Here is a 15,542-nt window from a genome sequence, read left to right as displayed (position 1 = left end):
TTTCCTGCTACCAGTAGGTTCTCAATAAACAACCTTGTGAGTGAGTGAGTAATCAGTCTGCCAATGGGTTGATTAACTAATTAAGAAATTCATTGGTGACACCAGCTAGCCCTGCCCCTCTTTAGTCTGAAATCCAGAGGCGCCCCAGCCTGTGAGTCTGTCTTTCCTTCTCCTTTCAGGAAGTGGCCAAGAAGATGAACCTGGACCTGAGGAAGACGTCCTCCCTGTGGAAGGACCAGGCGCTGGTGGAGATCAACATTGCCGTTCTCTACAGCTTCCAGGTAGCGCCAGGGCGCGCATCCCGGCGGTCAGGCCTCAAAGGGGCACCAAACCCTTTCAGAGCCTTGGAGCAGAAGATCAGGAGACCTAGCACCTGGGGGGAGTCTGTCCCCAGGAAGGGTCTGCCCCCATCATGCGTGCCTGCGTCTCCACTGTGGATCTTGGGTGGGCACCGTTTGAGGCAGAGATGAATAGGTAGGGGAGTGGGTGATGTTGCTTACAATTTTTTAGAACTGAGATGGCAAGACGCCCTCTGTGTCTTGTTGCCTCTCAGGGATTCAGACGATCGCATAACAGAGGCAAATACTCATCATCGTTCTCAGAAGCATATAGGCCCCTCCATGCATGCGGCTCTGTGGTAAATGGTATTAAAGTAGGATGGCTGTAAACTGTGTCATCTAAACCATGACGCTTTTGAGAGCAATAATTGTCCCTGCTAATAGCTGTGCCGGGACGATGGGCATAGCTGGGATTCTCCTGGGCAAACCAGGAGACTTATAGTATAAAGGTCGCTCTCTACCATAGAGAGCAGCTCTGTCCTCTGGGGGCTGACCATCTGGGGAGCTAGACCCTCATGGACATCCATGGAAGGCACACACAGACAGTAGAATGAACATAGCAAGTCATGGGTAGACATGGGTATGGACCAGAGGTCCCATGTCTAGAGTAGGGAGAATGGGGACACTGAGGAATATCCCAGGGAAGAGACAGTGGAGATGAGGCGAGGGGGACGGACGTGCCCTCCCTTCTCCCTCAGCCACGGAGGAGCGAGCTTTCCGGAGTTGTTGAAATGATGCAGCGTGGTTTGGTGGACTGGTGGACCGGCGTGAAGACCGGCGAGTCAGAGACAGCAGAGATGAGAGGGAGATGAGTGATTGAAAAGGAAAAGTGCAGGAAGGGGACACGGTTTTGTGGGCAGAGATGGACAGCACTGCTTGGATAAGGTGTGAATCCAAACCAGCCAACCACAGCGGGCCCCGGGGCTGGGTACCCAATGTTCAGGCCACCCGCCTCTGCTGGGATTTCCTTGCTTTCATTTTACTAAACTCATCCTTATGACTTAAAAATTTCTATTTTAGGAGGCTGTTGTATCAACATCATAAATGGAGAGCCAATATCAGTTGTCATATTAGGAAGAGAATTTTAAATGTAAATAAATACACAACACAAGGAAGATGAAACCAAGTTGTTGAATTCTAGCTAGATAAGAGAGAGGTTCCTCTCTCTTATTAAAAAAAAAAGAGAGAGGGGCTGGCCCAGTGGCCTAGTGGTTGAGTTTGCGCGCTCCGCTGCAGGCGGGCCAGTGTTTCGTTGGTTCGAATCCTGGGTGCGGACATGGCACTGCTCATCGAGCCACGCTGAGGCAGCGTCCCACATACCACAACTAGGAAGACCCACAACGGAGAATATACAACTATGTACCGGGGGGCTTTGGGGAGAAAAAGGAAAAAATAAAATCTTAAAAAAAAAAAAAGAGAGAGAGGGGTAAGGGGGAGGAAAGAGGAAGATTGGGAAGAGAGGCGTTAAAGACACATTAGCACCAAACAGAGACTTTCTCCTGGGTGTAATCAGAGGGATTGAAACAGCAGTGTGGAGAATCACTTTATACCGCCTAAAATCATCTCCAGGACCAGCCTTTGGGAACCACTGCTCTATGGGGGAGGGAGTCCCAAAATACCCCAGCTTCTCTTACCTCCTGACTCCTTGTCCCCTCTCCTCCCACAGAGTGACAAAGTGACCATCGTTGACCACCACTCTGCCACTGAGTCCTTCATCAAGCACATGGAGAATGAATACCGCTGCCGGGGGGGCTGCCCCGCTGACTGGGTGTGGATTGTGCCCCCCATGTCTGGCAGCATCACCCCTGTCTTCCACCAGGAGATGCTCAACTACCGGCTCACCCCCTCCTTCGAATACCAGGTCCTGCCCCGTCCCTGCTTCTTTTCGGGCTAAGTCTTCAATATCCGGTGTGTGGGTTATGCTTAGAGCACATCTCAGTTCAGACTAGCACTTTGAACACTCGGTAGCCAACATGGCTAGTGGCTACCGTGTGGGACAGCACAGCTCTAGCTGGAAGACTGATGGAGCCGAAATGAGTAGTCTGGGGTCACAGGAGAGTGTTTGAGAGGGACTAAGAGTGGGTGGGAAGGTGTAGCAGGACAATGCATGGAGGCTGGACCAGCCACTCTGTCCTGGTCGCCACTGGCAGAATCACTCCCTTAAGGGGCTGGGGACTGGGCATGGGTGGGCAGCCACAAGCCCCCAGGGAATCCTGAGCATCTCCAAAGAGGACCCACATTCCCTCGCTGCTGACCATAGTCCTCTCTTTCCAGCCTGATCCTTGGAACACCCATGTCTGGAAGGGTACCAACGGGACCCCCACAAAGCGGCGAGCCATCGGCTTCAAGAAGCTGGCAGAGTAAGTCTCCTGGACTTGGAGTGGGGGGAGTAGATGTGCCCAAAATCTCAGAGAGCTCAGGAAAGGAGGCAGGCCAGGTGCTTGTGCCTCTGACCTCTTGTGTGATGTGATTTCTCCATTTTCTCCAACCCCCTGCGCCTTCTTTGCCTCAGAGTATGGGATGTGAATGTCGCCACAACTCTTCCCCCACCCCAGCCTCCCTTTCCTTGCCCCATTTTCCTAAATTCTTGTCCTGGAGGCAGTGGTGTGTTGGTAAAACAGCTCTCTGAATAATAATAATAGTCATAGCAATAATAGTAATAATAGGTTTGTAACGTTGGCCAATGTCCATGGTGTAAATATTCCCACTATGGCCAATTTCATGTCAACAAGAAGTCACTGAACCCAGAGCAGAGGGGAGCTGGGATGAGCCGGCTCCAGCACACCGCTGCCTAGAGGGGGCTCTCGTCCAGGCCTGAACTCTATCTTCACTCACTCATTCATTTATTCATTCATTCAGCCAACAAATAAATACTGAGCGCCTACTCTGTGCCAGGCACTGTGCTAGGCTCCAGGGATGCCATGATGAGCCAGATGAATGTGGTCCCTGCCCTCATGAAGCTCGCAGCCATTCATTTGTCAAAGAATCACACAAATACGGTAAACGTTGCGAGTGCCATTGGGAACACTTCATGGCCGCAAATTAGACTTAACCAAGTTGGGGAGGGTAGAGAGGGCTTCCTTCAGGAGATGACAACTGAGCTGAAGAGATGAATAAGACTTAATTGACAAAGAAGGGAGGGAAGGGGGTTACGGACCAAGACCACTGAAGAGCGATTGCCCTGAAGAATGCATGGATAGCCAAGGGACCGGCTGACAAGTGGGATGGAACCAATGATGATGATCCAATGGGGATGCCAGCCTTCTCCTAAAAAAGAGAGCCCCACTGGTCCATTGAGCACAGACCCCTTGTTTGGAGCTCGCTTTCTGGCAGAGGAGCTGGGTATGCACTGACTTCCTTCCTTTCTTCCCTCAGCCCCCTTGCACCCAGAACTCTCTACATATGGCAGCTAGTTGTGCAAAAAGTGCTGTCCGTGCCATGGACCCATGAAGCAAGATACTGGTGGGCCTTGCAGGACTCTAACCTAGGTCCTGGCTCCATCAATATGGCCCGTGGCGTCTCTCTCCCTCTCTCCTAACCCCATCTTCCAGCCAAGCAAGAACATATCAGCAGCCATTCTTTCCCTAACGAGAGAATCGCAAATATTCGCAGGGAGGGCAGCGTTTGGCTTCAGTTCAGTTCAACTGTCTCTGGGGGAAGAAGGGAGGGAGAAATCTAAAACGTTAATTGCACTATTGCATTTGGGGTGGAAACAATGGGAGTTAATTATAGATGCCTTTTTCTGCTCCCATCATTCAAAGGGAACCCTCCAGGCACCTTTTATTCTTTTCCATTTCTCCCTCCTAGCTGGAGTGCTCCTGCAGCGTGGGTGGTTTCCCTGATTCTAAAAAATGAGGAATTTGCCACCAATAATCCCCAGGTGGAGGTAATTAGCAATTTGTCTACACTGAGAGCTGGATCAGGGATGCTCGCTCAGAAGGAGAGTCTGGGCCTCTCGCCTGTCTGCTAGCCCCATGCCCTCCTAGGCAGGGAGGAAGGAACTCTGGTTCTGAATTCTCCATGTAGCTAGAAAGAGCCTAGACTTGCCATTTAAACTCTCCAAGGCTTTGATGTAGCAACATCTTTAAAATTCATTCCTTCTTTTGAGAGATGCACATTTAGCGCCCACTGGGTATCGAGGTCTGTGCAAGACCCTGGATGTGCAAGGCTGACTGAACCAGACCTGGTCCTTCCTTTGGGGATCTGTAAACCTCTAAAATTCCTTTTAACTCAACACATGGTGATTTCTTAGTGATTTGTTCCCCTCTCTCTGACACGTGCACACACGAATGTAAGCCCCATGACAGCTGCTTGTCCATAGCTACGTTCCTCAGCTGCTATAACAGTGCCTGGCACATAGATAAGCACTCAACAAACATTTGAGGAACGAATGAATGAGTGAATGAGTGAAGGATCATCTTTTGGGGTGATGCTTGGTAAACCAAGGTTCTCAAGCCGGGACTCGATCCATCAAGTAACAGACTAACAGAACTAACCAACCATTTTAGCTCATGACTAGTTGCTCTGGAGGGAGTTCATAAAGGGGTGAGTATGGTGCCTAAACTCAGGCCTGCTCTGTCCATGCCACCATCAAAGACCAGGAGAGCAAGTTGTCTCCTGTTTGGGTCATGGGTCATGGTTCTGCCCCAAAGGCCCAGCCTGGCATTTCCCATTTTCCTCTCCACTCTCTTCCCCGCAGAGCCGTCAAGTTCTCGGCCAAGCTGATGGGGCAGGCAATGGCCAAAAGGGTCAAGGCGACCATCCTTTACGCCACAGAGACGGGCAAGTCGCAGGCCTACGCCAAAACCTTGTGTGAGATCTTCAAACACGCCTTTGATGCCAAGGTGGGTGGGGGCAGTGCCTGCTCTCGGGCCCCTCGTGGTAAATAAGGGGAGAGAGGGAGGTCACCGGGCAAGAACCCTTTGAGAATGGGTGAAAGCACTTTGGAAGGTGCCCGTCAGCATGCACGTACACATCTGCATAAATTTCAGGGGACCGTGTTGCCCCTGTCCCTGTGAGCCCTCCAGGAGTCCAGAAGTCACAAAATGAAACCCCCATGTCTAGAGAAAAATGTTAGAAAGTTTATGAAAAACTGGAGTCAGTTTTGAAACTCTACATTAAATACAGTTTAATGGGTTTCTTTGCCACAGGACCTCTCAGAGCCTTTCATGTGCAAGTATGTGTTATGATCTCCAAAAGAGGAGGGGAGAGAATATGAATGTTTCCCAAACATTTCATGGCTCACTTATTTTCAAGGAGCATCTCAGGAGACAGGGCTTCCCTAGAACCCACTTTGGGAAACGTTGCTCAAGTGATGCTAAGATATAGGGCAGGAATTTTTCCCTGAAGCAGGGGTCACAGACTGGTTTGGCCCAGGTCCTCCCCACTGCTGGAGGCAGGATAAGAAAGGAGGCTGAGCAGACTGGGTCAGACCCAGCCATCATTCCCAGCCTAAATGTGGTCAAGAAGATTCCAGGATCAGTTGATTCTAAGAAGCTCAAAGGTCTCAGTCAAGATCTGTCTCTACTGGCAGCTGACCCCTTGTAACATTGCCCCAGATTCTCTATGGCCCTTCAAGCCACAGTGACCATAGAAAGGTCCCACACCACCAAAAAGCTTTTAGTTCTACCCAGTTGAGCCCATTGAAATTGTGATGCCCAGAACTTTCGTTCTCCTTCCAAAGGAGATGGCTCAAGATGGGTCACCATTTTCCTCTCTCTCTCTCTTTCTCCTTCCCCCATCACTTTTGGTTCTTTCTCATCACCTTCCTCCTTCCTCTCCCTCCGCCGTTCCTTTGCCCTCTCCCACATAGGTGATGTCCATGGAAGAATATGACATTGTGCACCTGGAACATGAAACTCTGGTCCTGGTGGTTACCAGCACCTTCGGCAATGGAGACCCCCCTGAGAATGGAGAGGTGAGCTGAGCTTTCAGCAGTTCTAGCGTGTGTTTCCATTAGTGGGAGGAAGAAGGGGCAGAAGCTAGACCTCCTATTCAGTAGCAATCCTCCCAGAGGCCTCAAAGCCGGTGACTTCAATTTGAATCCAAGTTCTGCAAAGATTGGACAATTGCGTGTCCTCAGTCTATTGGTGTCCACCGACTAGCTGATCCCGGGTGAAAATGTTGTCACCTGAGTGAATTACTTCTTTGGAATGGATGCTCCAATCAAGAGCTTGGTGTCCCTTGCTCCAGATAAGAGGAGTGGGGACAATATTTTTATAGAGAGAAAGCCACAAAGGGGATTTGTATGCTGAGGGTGGAGGAGCCCACAGCTGTAGTCCTTTAAAGAGCTGGCCTTTCCATGTGCATGTGCAGCTCAAGCGTTGCTGCCCAGCCCGAGCCCCTGAGCGTCTCTGACATCCTGAGACCCAGGCATCAGCTCCTCTTTGGCCACCTAGGACCCTAGGTCCTCAGCACCCGACCATCTGCCAGGTTTGATGATACGAGCTTTACATCCCACTCATCTCTTTTGCCTCTAGAAATTCGGCTGTGCTTTGATGGAAATGAGGCACCCCAACTCTGTGCACGAGGAAAGGAAGTAAGTGGATGACCCTCCAGTGTCACAGGACATCCCATGGGAGTAACTGAAAGTTGTCTTTTGGCACCTAGTGTTCACATTTGAGTTCTGGATGGCAGTTGTGACCGACCTAAGGTCCATTTGTGACCTATTTTAGCCGGTGGGTGTCTGCGGCCCACATTTTGATGACTAGGAGGTCTTGGTCTGGTCGCCTTACAGCCATGTGCCTCACTTTCTTTTTCCACCAAATAGGGCTTATTATACCTGCCTGAACTTTCTAATTTGTGAGAAGAAAATTAGAAAATAGATGGAAGCGTCTTGGGAAAAATGAAGAGCTCTGTGTAAATATCAGCTCTTATTATCTCCTCCCCCTCTGGAAACATACATTCAAAGTCGGTGAAATGAACTTGTTTCCGTAGAACTTTTCCATTTGATGCTCATGGCGGAGTTGCAGCTTATGTAGAGTTGAGTCCAAAAGATACCTCGTTAGACGAAAAATGCCTGCAGTCCAAAGATGTTCATGGTGAAATTACATCTAACACGGGGTTGGCTCCTAAAGATGTTTTGTAAGATGACAAACACCTGTAATCAGAATTACCCTTGAAAAGCCCTTAAAGCCCCCATAAAGTAGAGAACATATGGCGCATGCATACTGAGCTGCCTGTCAATGAGGCCAGCGCAGCGTCTCCTCCAGCGTGGAGCAGAGCCCCGTGTCTTAAGTCGAGCATCCAGTGCCAAAGCTGGCTGGTGTTTGGATGAGGTGTTACACAGACAATCCCTCTTGGTTTTCTTTTAGCCAAGAACGTGTTGCCAAACTCACATACACTCCACATCCAGGAGATGCACCATAGCCGAGTCCCTTGTGGGCAGCCCTTGTTCTGTGCCCAGTGCCAGCTTCTTAGTGCTCACTCTCCCTGCCCCTCTCCTTCCCACTCATCCTGGTGGTCTCCAGCTGGCTCCCCCTCACCCCTCCTTCAGGGAGAGATAGGGCACCATCCATTCTCCCCTCTAGGTACCCGGAACCCTTGCGTTTCTTTCCCCGTAAAGGGCCTCCCCTCCCCCGAGGTGACACAGAAGTCCATGGTCTGGCTGCAGCCCGTGACAGCCAGCGCAGGTAGAGCGTGTGTGCACATGCATGGGTATGCCCTGTGTTTGTGTGTAGCTGTGTGTGCATATGTGTGCCCGCATGCCCAATGCCGGAGCATCCAAGGCCACATCTGGGTCTCAAAGAGACCTGAGTTCTAATCCAGGCTGTGCCACTAACTCACGAAGCAAGCTTGAGCAAGCCGCTCGACCCCTCTGAGCCTCAGTCTTTCTCATCTGCCAAATGGGGAGAAACTATCTCTGCCCCGACCACCTCTGGGAGCTGTTGTGTGGACCAAAGGATAACAACGAAGCATTTGGAAAAACCTCATACAAATACATGTGCTGGTATTTTTATCTCACAACCAGCAACCATCCCTCCCACACTAAGAACACAGCCACCCCCTGATATGTTGCCTGACTTATTTGGAGAAGTGACTCAATGTGCGACTATTTTAGGGCAGAAAATACACTTACGTATATTTAGAACTCTCCTGATGCTGGAGCGAAAACTTTGAAGAACATCCAGCTTAGAAACTCTGCTGCCAGAACGCGCAATTTCTTTTTTTGTCTGTTGCACTCAGATTTGTGTGTTGAGTTTTTGCGTTTTGTTTGTGGGGGGAGGGGTGTCTTTTTGGTTTGGAGGTTTTTCTTTTTTTGGTCTTGGGGATTTGGTTTTGGTTTTATGTTTTGTTTTTGCCTTTTCTGAGAATAAAACTTACCGCTTTCAGAGGAAAACTTGGAAAGCGGATTTTTGTTTTATTCTCAAATCTCCTGAGTCTCTCATGCTGAGGTCTGAGTCCAATGACATCTTCTTTCCCCTTCTAAACAATTTAATAAGAAATCCAATCTCTTTTCATGCCATGTGCCAATGCTGAACTTTTTTCATCTTTACTTGAAATGTGAGATGTGACAGACCCTTCAGATGTCTAAGGACCACAGCTTTATGGGAAGAGAGTGTTAAACGGGTTGTTCAACACCATGCAAGAAAACCTTCTATGATGATGTAAATATTCTGTGTCTGTGCCATCCGATGCGACAGCCACTAGCCACACGTGGCTATTGAGCACTTGACATGAGGCCAGTGCAAGTACGGACCAGAATTTTTCATTGCATTTAAGTTGAGTTGATTTAGCTTTAAATTTAAATAGCCACACGTAGCCGAGGGCTACCATACTGGACAGCACAAGTCTAGTTGCTGGCTACTCAAAGTGAGGTCTGGGGGCCCGCAGCTTCAGCATCTCCTGGGAGTTTGTTAGAAATGCAGACTCTCGGGCCTGCACCAGACCTGCTGAACCAGAATCTGCATTTTAACAGGCTGATTCTTGTGCACTTTAAAATTGGGGAAGCCAGGAACTCTGGTCTGATGGTCTGTTCTATTCCTGACTTCTTGCTGATTAAATCCTTTTGACTGGTTCTCAAGTTTCCTGAGTCGAGTGTGGTCAGATAGCGCCAAGCACAGGTGGCTAGCTGTATCATTGTGGTGGGCGAGGGTATGTTGATATGTTCCAGAAGAGGCCATAGGAGTGTTATGGTTTCACTCAACATGCAAGAGAAGGTGCCAGAAACAGGACTGATAATTTGAAGATCCATGAGGATGTTGACTTCAGGTCGGGGCTCCAAGCCAGAGCTCACAGACTCTCTTTCGTTTTGCCAGGAGCTACAAGGTCCGATTCAACAGTGTTTCCTCCTATTCCGACTCCCGCAAATCATCGGGCGATGGGCCAGACCTCAGAGACAACTTTGAGAGTACCGGGCCCCTGGCGAATGTGAGGTGAGCAAGGGTCCCAGGGCATCGGGGAAGATGAAGGCTCTTGGGGAAGTGGACATAGCTGCAAAGTGGGCTCTTCGTTAGGGGGTCTCCCATCCATTCCATTCATCCCTGGAACACCCAGCTCCACCCTGGCTTCACCTGACTCTTCCTATACCCACTTCCTCAGAGCCCCATCACCTGTGTTTCACCCCATCATCAGTCCCTCATTTGTGCCGAAGAATGTTAATCCCTAGAAATTGCTCAATGAGCTGCCCTTCCCAAGTGATATGTTTTACACTTAATAGAAGCTTCTGGAAACACCTTGCCATGACCCAGTGGTTCTCAACCCTGGATGCTCATCAAAATCAATTGGAGATGTTTGCAACGTACTAAGAACCAAGCCCCACATCCAGAGATTCTGATGTAATTGGTGTAGAATTGGGCCCAAGCACTGATCTTTTTTCTCAGTCTCCCCAGTTGATTCCAACGTGCACTCAGATTTGCAAAAAACTGATCTAACCCCATGTTTCCCAGAGCGTGGTCACATACCAAGAGATAATTTTAGGTAGTCCATGGGCAGATATTTTGTATTTCAACCATTGTGCATTCAATTTAGTGGGTATTTGGAGGGAAACAAGACTGGATGTCAAACCCTTGGTTTCACAGATACTGGTCAAGATGAGGCTGATGTAGGCAGTGTCCAGGCCTGGCCACGAACCTCTCAGACCTTCACTAACCGAACCTCCTCCACACCTGCTCAGGACAATGCTTAACAGACAGTACAGATCAGAGGGTTCCTAGATATTGAAGTGTTATGTCCATCAGCACACTTTTTAATAGACCCATTTTTTTAAGGCAGTTTTAGGCTCACGGCAAAATAGAGGGGAAGGTACAGAGATTTCCCGTATACCCCTGACCCCCCAACACACACAAACAGCCTCCTCTACCATTAGCATCCCCCACCACAGTGGTACGTTTGACCAACTGATGAACCTACAGTGACACGTTATTATCACCCAGAGTCCATAGTTTACATTGGGATTCACCCTTGATGTGGTACATTCTGAGTTTGGACATCAGTGTATTTTTTGACTTGACATTGAAACATCGGTTCTGTGGTTTGACAGTCAGACCCATTTTTCCCTTACTAAATCTATCGTGGCTTAAAACAGGGGTTGGCAAACTACAGCCGTGGGCCAGATCCAGCCTGATCACTGTATATTTTTGTACAACCCGTGAGCTAAGGATGGTTTTCACTGATGAACACTTGCAATTCATTTGGTGCTAGAAAACGTTACCTTTAAACCCCAATTAAGCAAAATGTTATCCTCCCCCCAAAATTCCATTCTTCTCACTAGTAGACATATATTACTAAAAAATTGTATTCAATAATTGTTATAGTTTGGGGCTGGCCCTGTGGCCGAGTGGTTAAGTTCGCACGCTCCGCTGCAGCGGCCCAGGGTTTCGCCGGTTCGGATCCTGGGCGTGGACATGGCACCGCTCGTCAGGCCATGCTGCGGCTGCGTCCCACATGCCACAACTAGAAGGACCCACAACTAAAATATGCAGCTGTGTACTGGGGGGGATTTGGGGAGAAAAAGCAGAAAAAAAAAAAAAAGATTGGCAACAGTTGTTAGCTTAGGTGCCAATCTTTAAAAAATAAATAAATAAATAATAATTGTTATAGTTTAATTTTGCCAATGAAAAAAGTGTAGGAATTTGTTTTCTTTCTTGTTCTATAGGTATCTATATAATAACTTCAATTTTGCTTCTTGGCCTACAAGCCAAAAAATATTTACTATCTGGCCCCATAAATAATAAGCTTGCCAACTCCTGGTTTGGAGGTTTCAAGTAGGAGTTTTGAAGTCGTAAGGTGAAGAATGCGATGGCAATGTCCATCTGGGAGGTGGCTGTGGTGTGGGCCTTCCGGCGCGTCGGGAAGCATATTAATGAGTTAATCACCTGAGCCATCTGTTAGTGAACACAAGTGGGTTTGATGCACCAGTGAGTACAAATTAAAAGCAAGTTAAATGGTGCTAACAAGTAACTAACAGTAATGGTGGGATTCAAGTATGGCAGACGTCATGAACATGAATACTGGAGTTTTGGGGCACGAGGCCTTGACCACAAGGCCTGACTAGTACTGGGAGTTTCCAGATCGGTGTTCGGCGAAGGCTGAGGGGGATGGCTTGGGGCAGAAGTGCTCCTTCCTGGCACCCCTCCGACCAGTCCCCTCCGGCACCAGCTCTCTCTACCAGTCAGGCCACCCCCTGCAGGAAGGATGAGCTATGCAGTTCCAGGAAGATCATGGGTGGAGGAGTGATGGGGAAACACTGCTGAATCCCACATCATTTCCTTGGAAAGGCTCCAGAGCCCCAGGGAAAGGAGGGCCGGAAAGAAGCGGAGAGTGAAATGAGAAAGCATGACTGTGGATTTGAAAGGAGTGGTATTGACCCATGTTAACCTTCATTTGACCTGTGAGACACCTGGACCCATCTCAAGTTCATTCTCCAGTGACAGAGAGTCCCTTCCCAACTTCCCCCACCTCCTTCCCTCATCCCCCCATCTCAATCTGTCACCACTTCGGCCCCATGATCCCTAAAAAGAGATTCAGGGGCAGAGGCAGCCTCTGTATGGGATGGTTAAACAGCTCCACACCTTGGCTTGTCTGAGGTGACAGTCTACAGCAGAACATACCGACCTGGGAAAGAAGTGGGGTGGAGTGTTCTTGTCCCACTTGTGAACTCATCGCTCCAGTTTCAATGAAGTCAAGACCCACAGCCGGGACCAAGCCCGAGAAGTGTGACACAAAATGTCTGTAGGACTGTGAATTAGCAAGAGGTCCACCTGGGACATGGCCCTCCACTTCCCAGACTTCAGTCAAAGCAGCCCCACCTCCACGCAGAGAAAAATCCTATCAACTTCTCTCCCACTGCTTCAAACGCCAACATTTTCTTGACAGTATCTATGCAAAGAGGGTTTGTGAAGCAAATTAATTTCACGGACACGGCAAGGGGCGGAGCCAGCATATTTATAAATCTTCCCCCCCTTTCAGAAGAACCTGTTTACACACCAACATTTGATGTGTTAATGACAAGTCCTCCTGATCTTCTCGTTAATACAGGTCCCTGAGGACCTCTATGTGACAGTTCTCATTATCTTTGTACTTAAAACTAATCTCATTTGCTAGAATTATAAAACTTGTAGAATTCAAACCTTTTGATAATGTAGACTCATTTCCCCAGTGAGTCCAGCTTAGAAAGGGACACGGAAGAAACAGCCAATGGTTCCAGGTCATTGCCATCCCTAACTTATCCTCCTTAGGACCAATGGGGAATTTTCTCCTGAGGACAGTAAAACCTAGCAGAGACCAGAAGGAAGCGACAAGAGGCCTCGGGGGCTCCCAGGTTTAAAGATGGCCTTCCTCGGTGGGACCTTGGGATTGCCTGACCTCCGTGGGCTAAACGTAGTCCCTCTGGAGATAACCAGATGTATGAGTCTGCTGGGGCGGCCATAACAAAATACCACAGACTGAGTGGCTTCAACCACAGAACTTTATTTCTCACAGTTCTGGAGGCTGGAAATTCAAGATCGTGGTGCCAGTAGGATTGGTTTCTGGTGAGCCCTCTCCTTCTGGCCTGCAGATGGCTGCCTTCTCATCGTGTCCTCAGACGGCCTTTCCTCTGCACATGCCGGGAGGGAGAGAACGTCTCTGGTGTCTCCCCCTCTTCTTACAAGGACATCAGTCCTATTGGATTAGGCCCTCACCCTTCTGACCTCCTTTAACTTCAGTTACCGCCTTAAAGGCTCCATCTCTCAATACAGTCACATTGGGGGTTGGGACTTAAATATTTGGGACGGGGGGGCATAGTTCCGTCCATAACACCTGACACCCCCCACAGCCCCACAGTCCCCTGGCATGAACTTCTGTTGTCTCCTCGGCAGGTTCTCAGTGTTCGGCCTTGGCTCGCGGGCCTACCCTCACTTCTGCGCCTTTGGACACGCCGTGGACACCCTCCTGGAAGAGCTGGGAGGAGAGAGGATCCTGAAGATGAGGGAAGGCGACGAGCTCTGTGGGCAGGAAGAAGCTTTCAGGACCTGGGCCAAGAAGGTCTTTAAGGTAACCATCTGCCCAGATCTCAGAGACTCCGGAGGAGAAGTCGTGCCCCGCAAGACCCCCAGAGACAAAGTGCCTAAGCCATCAGAAGTAGAAGAAACTTGAGGGAATTCCCGGGACTTCCCACATTTCTCCAGCCAGGGTACAGCTTTAAACAACTCAGATGATTTTGGGTGGTCTTAAAACACACGTTTTCTACCTAGAATCCAAACTCCTGCATTATGGGTAAGGAGTTAGTCTATACAAAATTACGGAGTCTTGGAATTTCAGGGCTGGAAGGAGTCCCTCCGTCACTCACATTTGGCAGACAAGTAGACAAAAAACACAGAGTTGGTGATACCAAACCGGGAGGCCATGCCACGACCTGGAACTCAGATCTCACCAATTTGTCTACTTTGACAAGCTGATTCCTCTTGTGCTGGATCTTCATCCAGCAGCCACTAGCCACATGTGGCTACTTAAATTTAAATTTAAACTAATTAACATTAAATATCATGCATGGATAAATACATGTAGTGTGTCTGTACAATGGAATATTATTCAGCCATTAAAAAGGAATGGAGTGCTGACACATGCTACAACGTGGATGAACCTTGAAGACATGGTGCCAAGTGAAAGAAGCCAGTCACAAAAGACCACATAGTGTATGACTCCATTTATGTGAAATGTCCAGAAGAGGCAAATGCAGAGAGACAGGAAGCAGATTAGTGACTGCTAGCAGTTCAAGGGAGTGGAAAATGGGAGTGACTGCTAAGGGATAGAGGGTTTCTTTGGGGTGACAAAAATGTTCTGAAACCGGATAGTGGTGATGGTTGCACAACCTTGTAAATATGCTAAAAACCACTGAATTGTATATTTTTAAGTGGGGAATTTTATGTTACATGAATTCTCTCTCTGTATATATACATAAGACTGTACATATATAAAATAATATAGAGAGAGAATATAACTATATAAATATATGTTATATTTTAATTATGTATTAATTTTATATATAAATTAGCTAGAATTAAAAATTCCATTCCTTGGCTGCACTAGCCACATTGCATGTGCTCAGTAGCCACAAGTGACTGGTAATTACCATATTACAGCATAGAACATTTCCGTCACGTTAGAACATCCTGTCCAACACGCTATTCTAGATATGAGGTCACAAGAGAGTAAATAAATAGCGGCCTTCTCTCTGCATGTGGGACATGATTCAGTTGGCCATCCTGGACACACAAAAAGGCAAGGAGTGTGGACCCACCCCCTTTCCCTGCTCCTGTCTGGGCCCTGGGATGTATTCTCATCAGCGGCCCCAGGAGAAAGGGGACTATGCAACCTCCTGTCACTCAGCTGACACTTCACTCTGCACGCAAATGCAGGTAGAGAGCAAAAGGGGAAACTGAGGCCCCTGACCTGTAAGGATATCTATGTGGGGAGGCTGTGTCAGTAGACAAGGAGAGTCGAGATAACATGGCTTTCTCATGCCTTGAGATAATTGTGTGGTTCTATCAGCAAACTCCAAACACCCCAGAAGCCGGACCTGTTACAAGCCATGAACACTTTAGCTATCGCCCCCATCCTCTCACGCCACCCCCAGCCCTGACAACCACTAATCTACTTTCTGGCTCTATAGGTTTGCCTGTTCTGGACATTTCATATGAATGGAATCATATAATATGTGGTCTTTTGTAACTGGCTTCTTTCTCTTTAGCATACTGTTTGCAAGGTTCATCCCCATCGTAGCAC

General features: G+C 48.5%; 1 protein-coding gene across 2 annotated transcripts in view; it reads left to right on the top strand.

The window, feature by feature from the left end:
* NOS1 (nitric oxide synthase 1) overlaps positions 1 to 15,542 on the top strand; it is a 96,570-nt gene that overhangs the window by 60,659 nt on the left and 20,369 nt on the right. Inside the window, exons 11-19 of one of the 2 annotated variants that reach the window (XM_046640251.1) lie at positions 180 to 281; positions 2,005 to 2,199; positions 2,613 to 2,698; positions 5,038 to 5,182; positions 6,151 to 6,255; positions 6,818 to 6,876; positions 7,868 to 7,969; positions 9,596 to 9,712; positions 13,637 to 13,811. In XM_046640251.1, the coding sequence (XP_046496207.1) occupies positions 180 to 281; positions 2,005 to 2,199; positions 2,613 to 2,698; positions 5,038 to 5,182; positions 6,151 to 6,255; positions 6,818 to 6,876; positions 7,868 to 7,969; positions 9,596 to 9,712; positions 13,637 to 13,811 (1,086 nt within the window). The remainder of the gene's footprint in view (positions 1 to 179; positions 282 to 2,004; positions 2,200 to 2,612; positions 2,699 to 5,037; positions 5,183 to 6,150; positions 6,256 to 6,817; positions 6,877 to 7,867; positions 7,970 to 9,595; positions 9,713 to 13,636; positions 13,812 to 15,542) is intronic. The other variant, XM_046640252.1, reaches the window with a different exon arrangement.

The sequence above is a fragment of the Equus quagga genome, chromosome 15, assembly GCF_021613505.1.
Source record: "Equus quagga isolate Etosha38 chromosome 15, UCLA_HA_Equagga_1.0, whole genome shotgun sequence".
NCBI lineage: Eukaryota > Metazoa > Chordata > Mammalia > Perissodactyla > Equidae > Equus > Equus quagga.
Note: the sequence above shows the minus strand (reverse complement) of the source record. Positions and strands in the feature narration are given on the sequence as shown.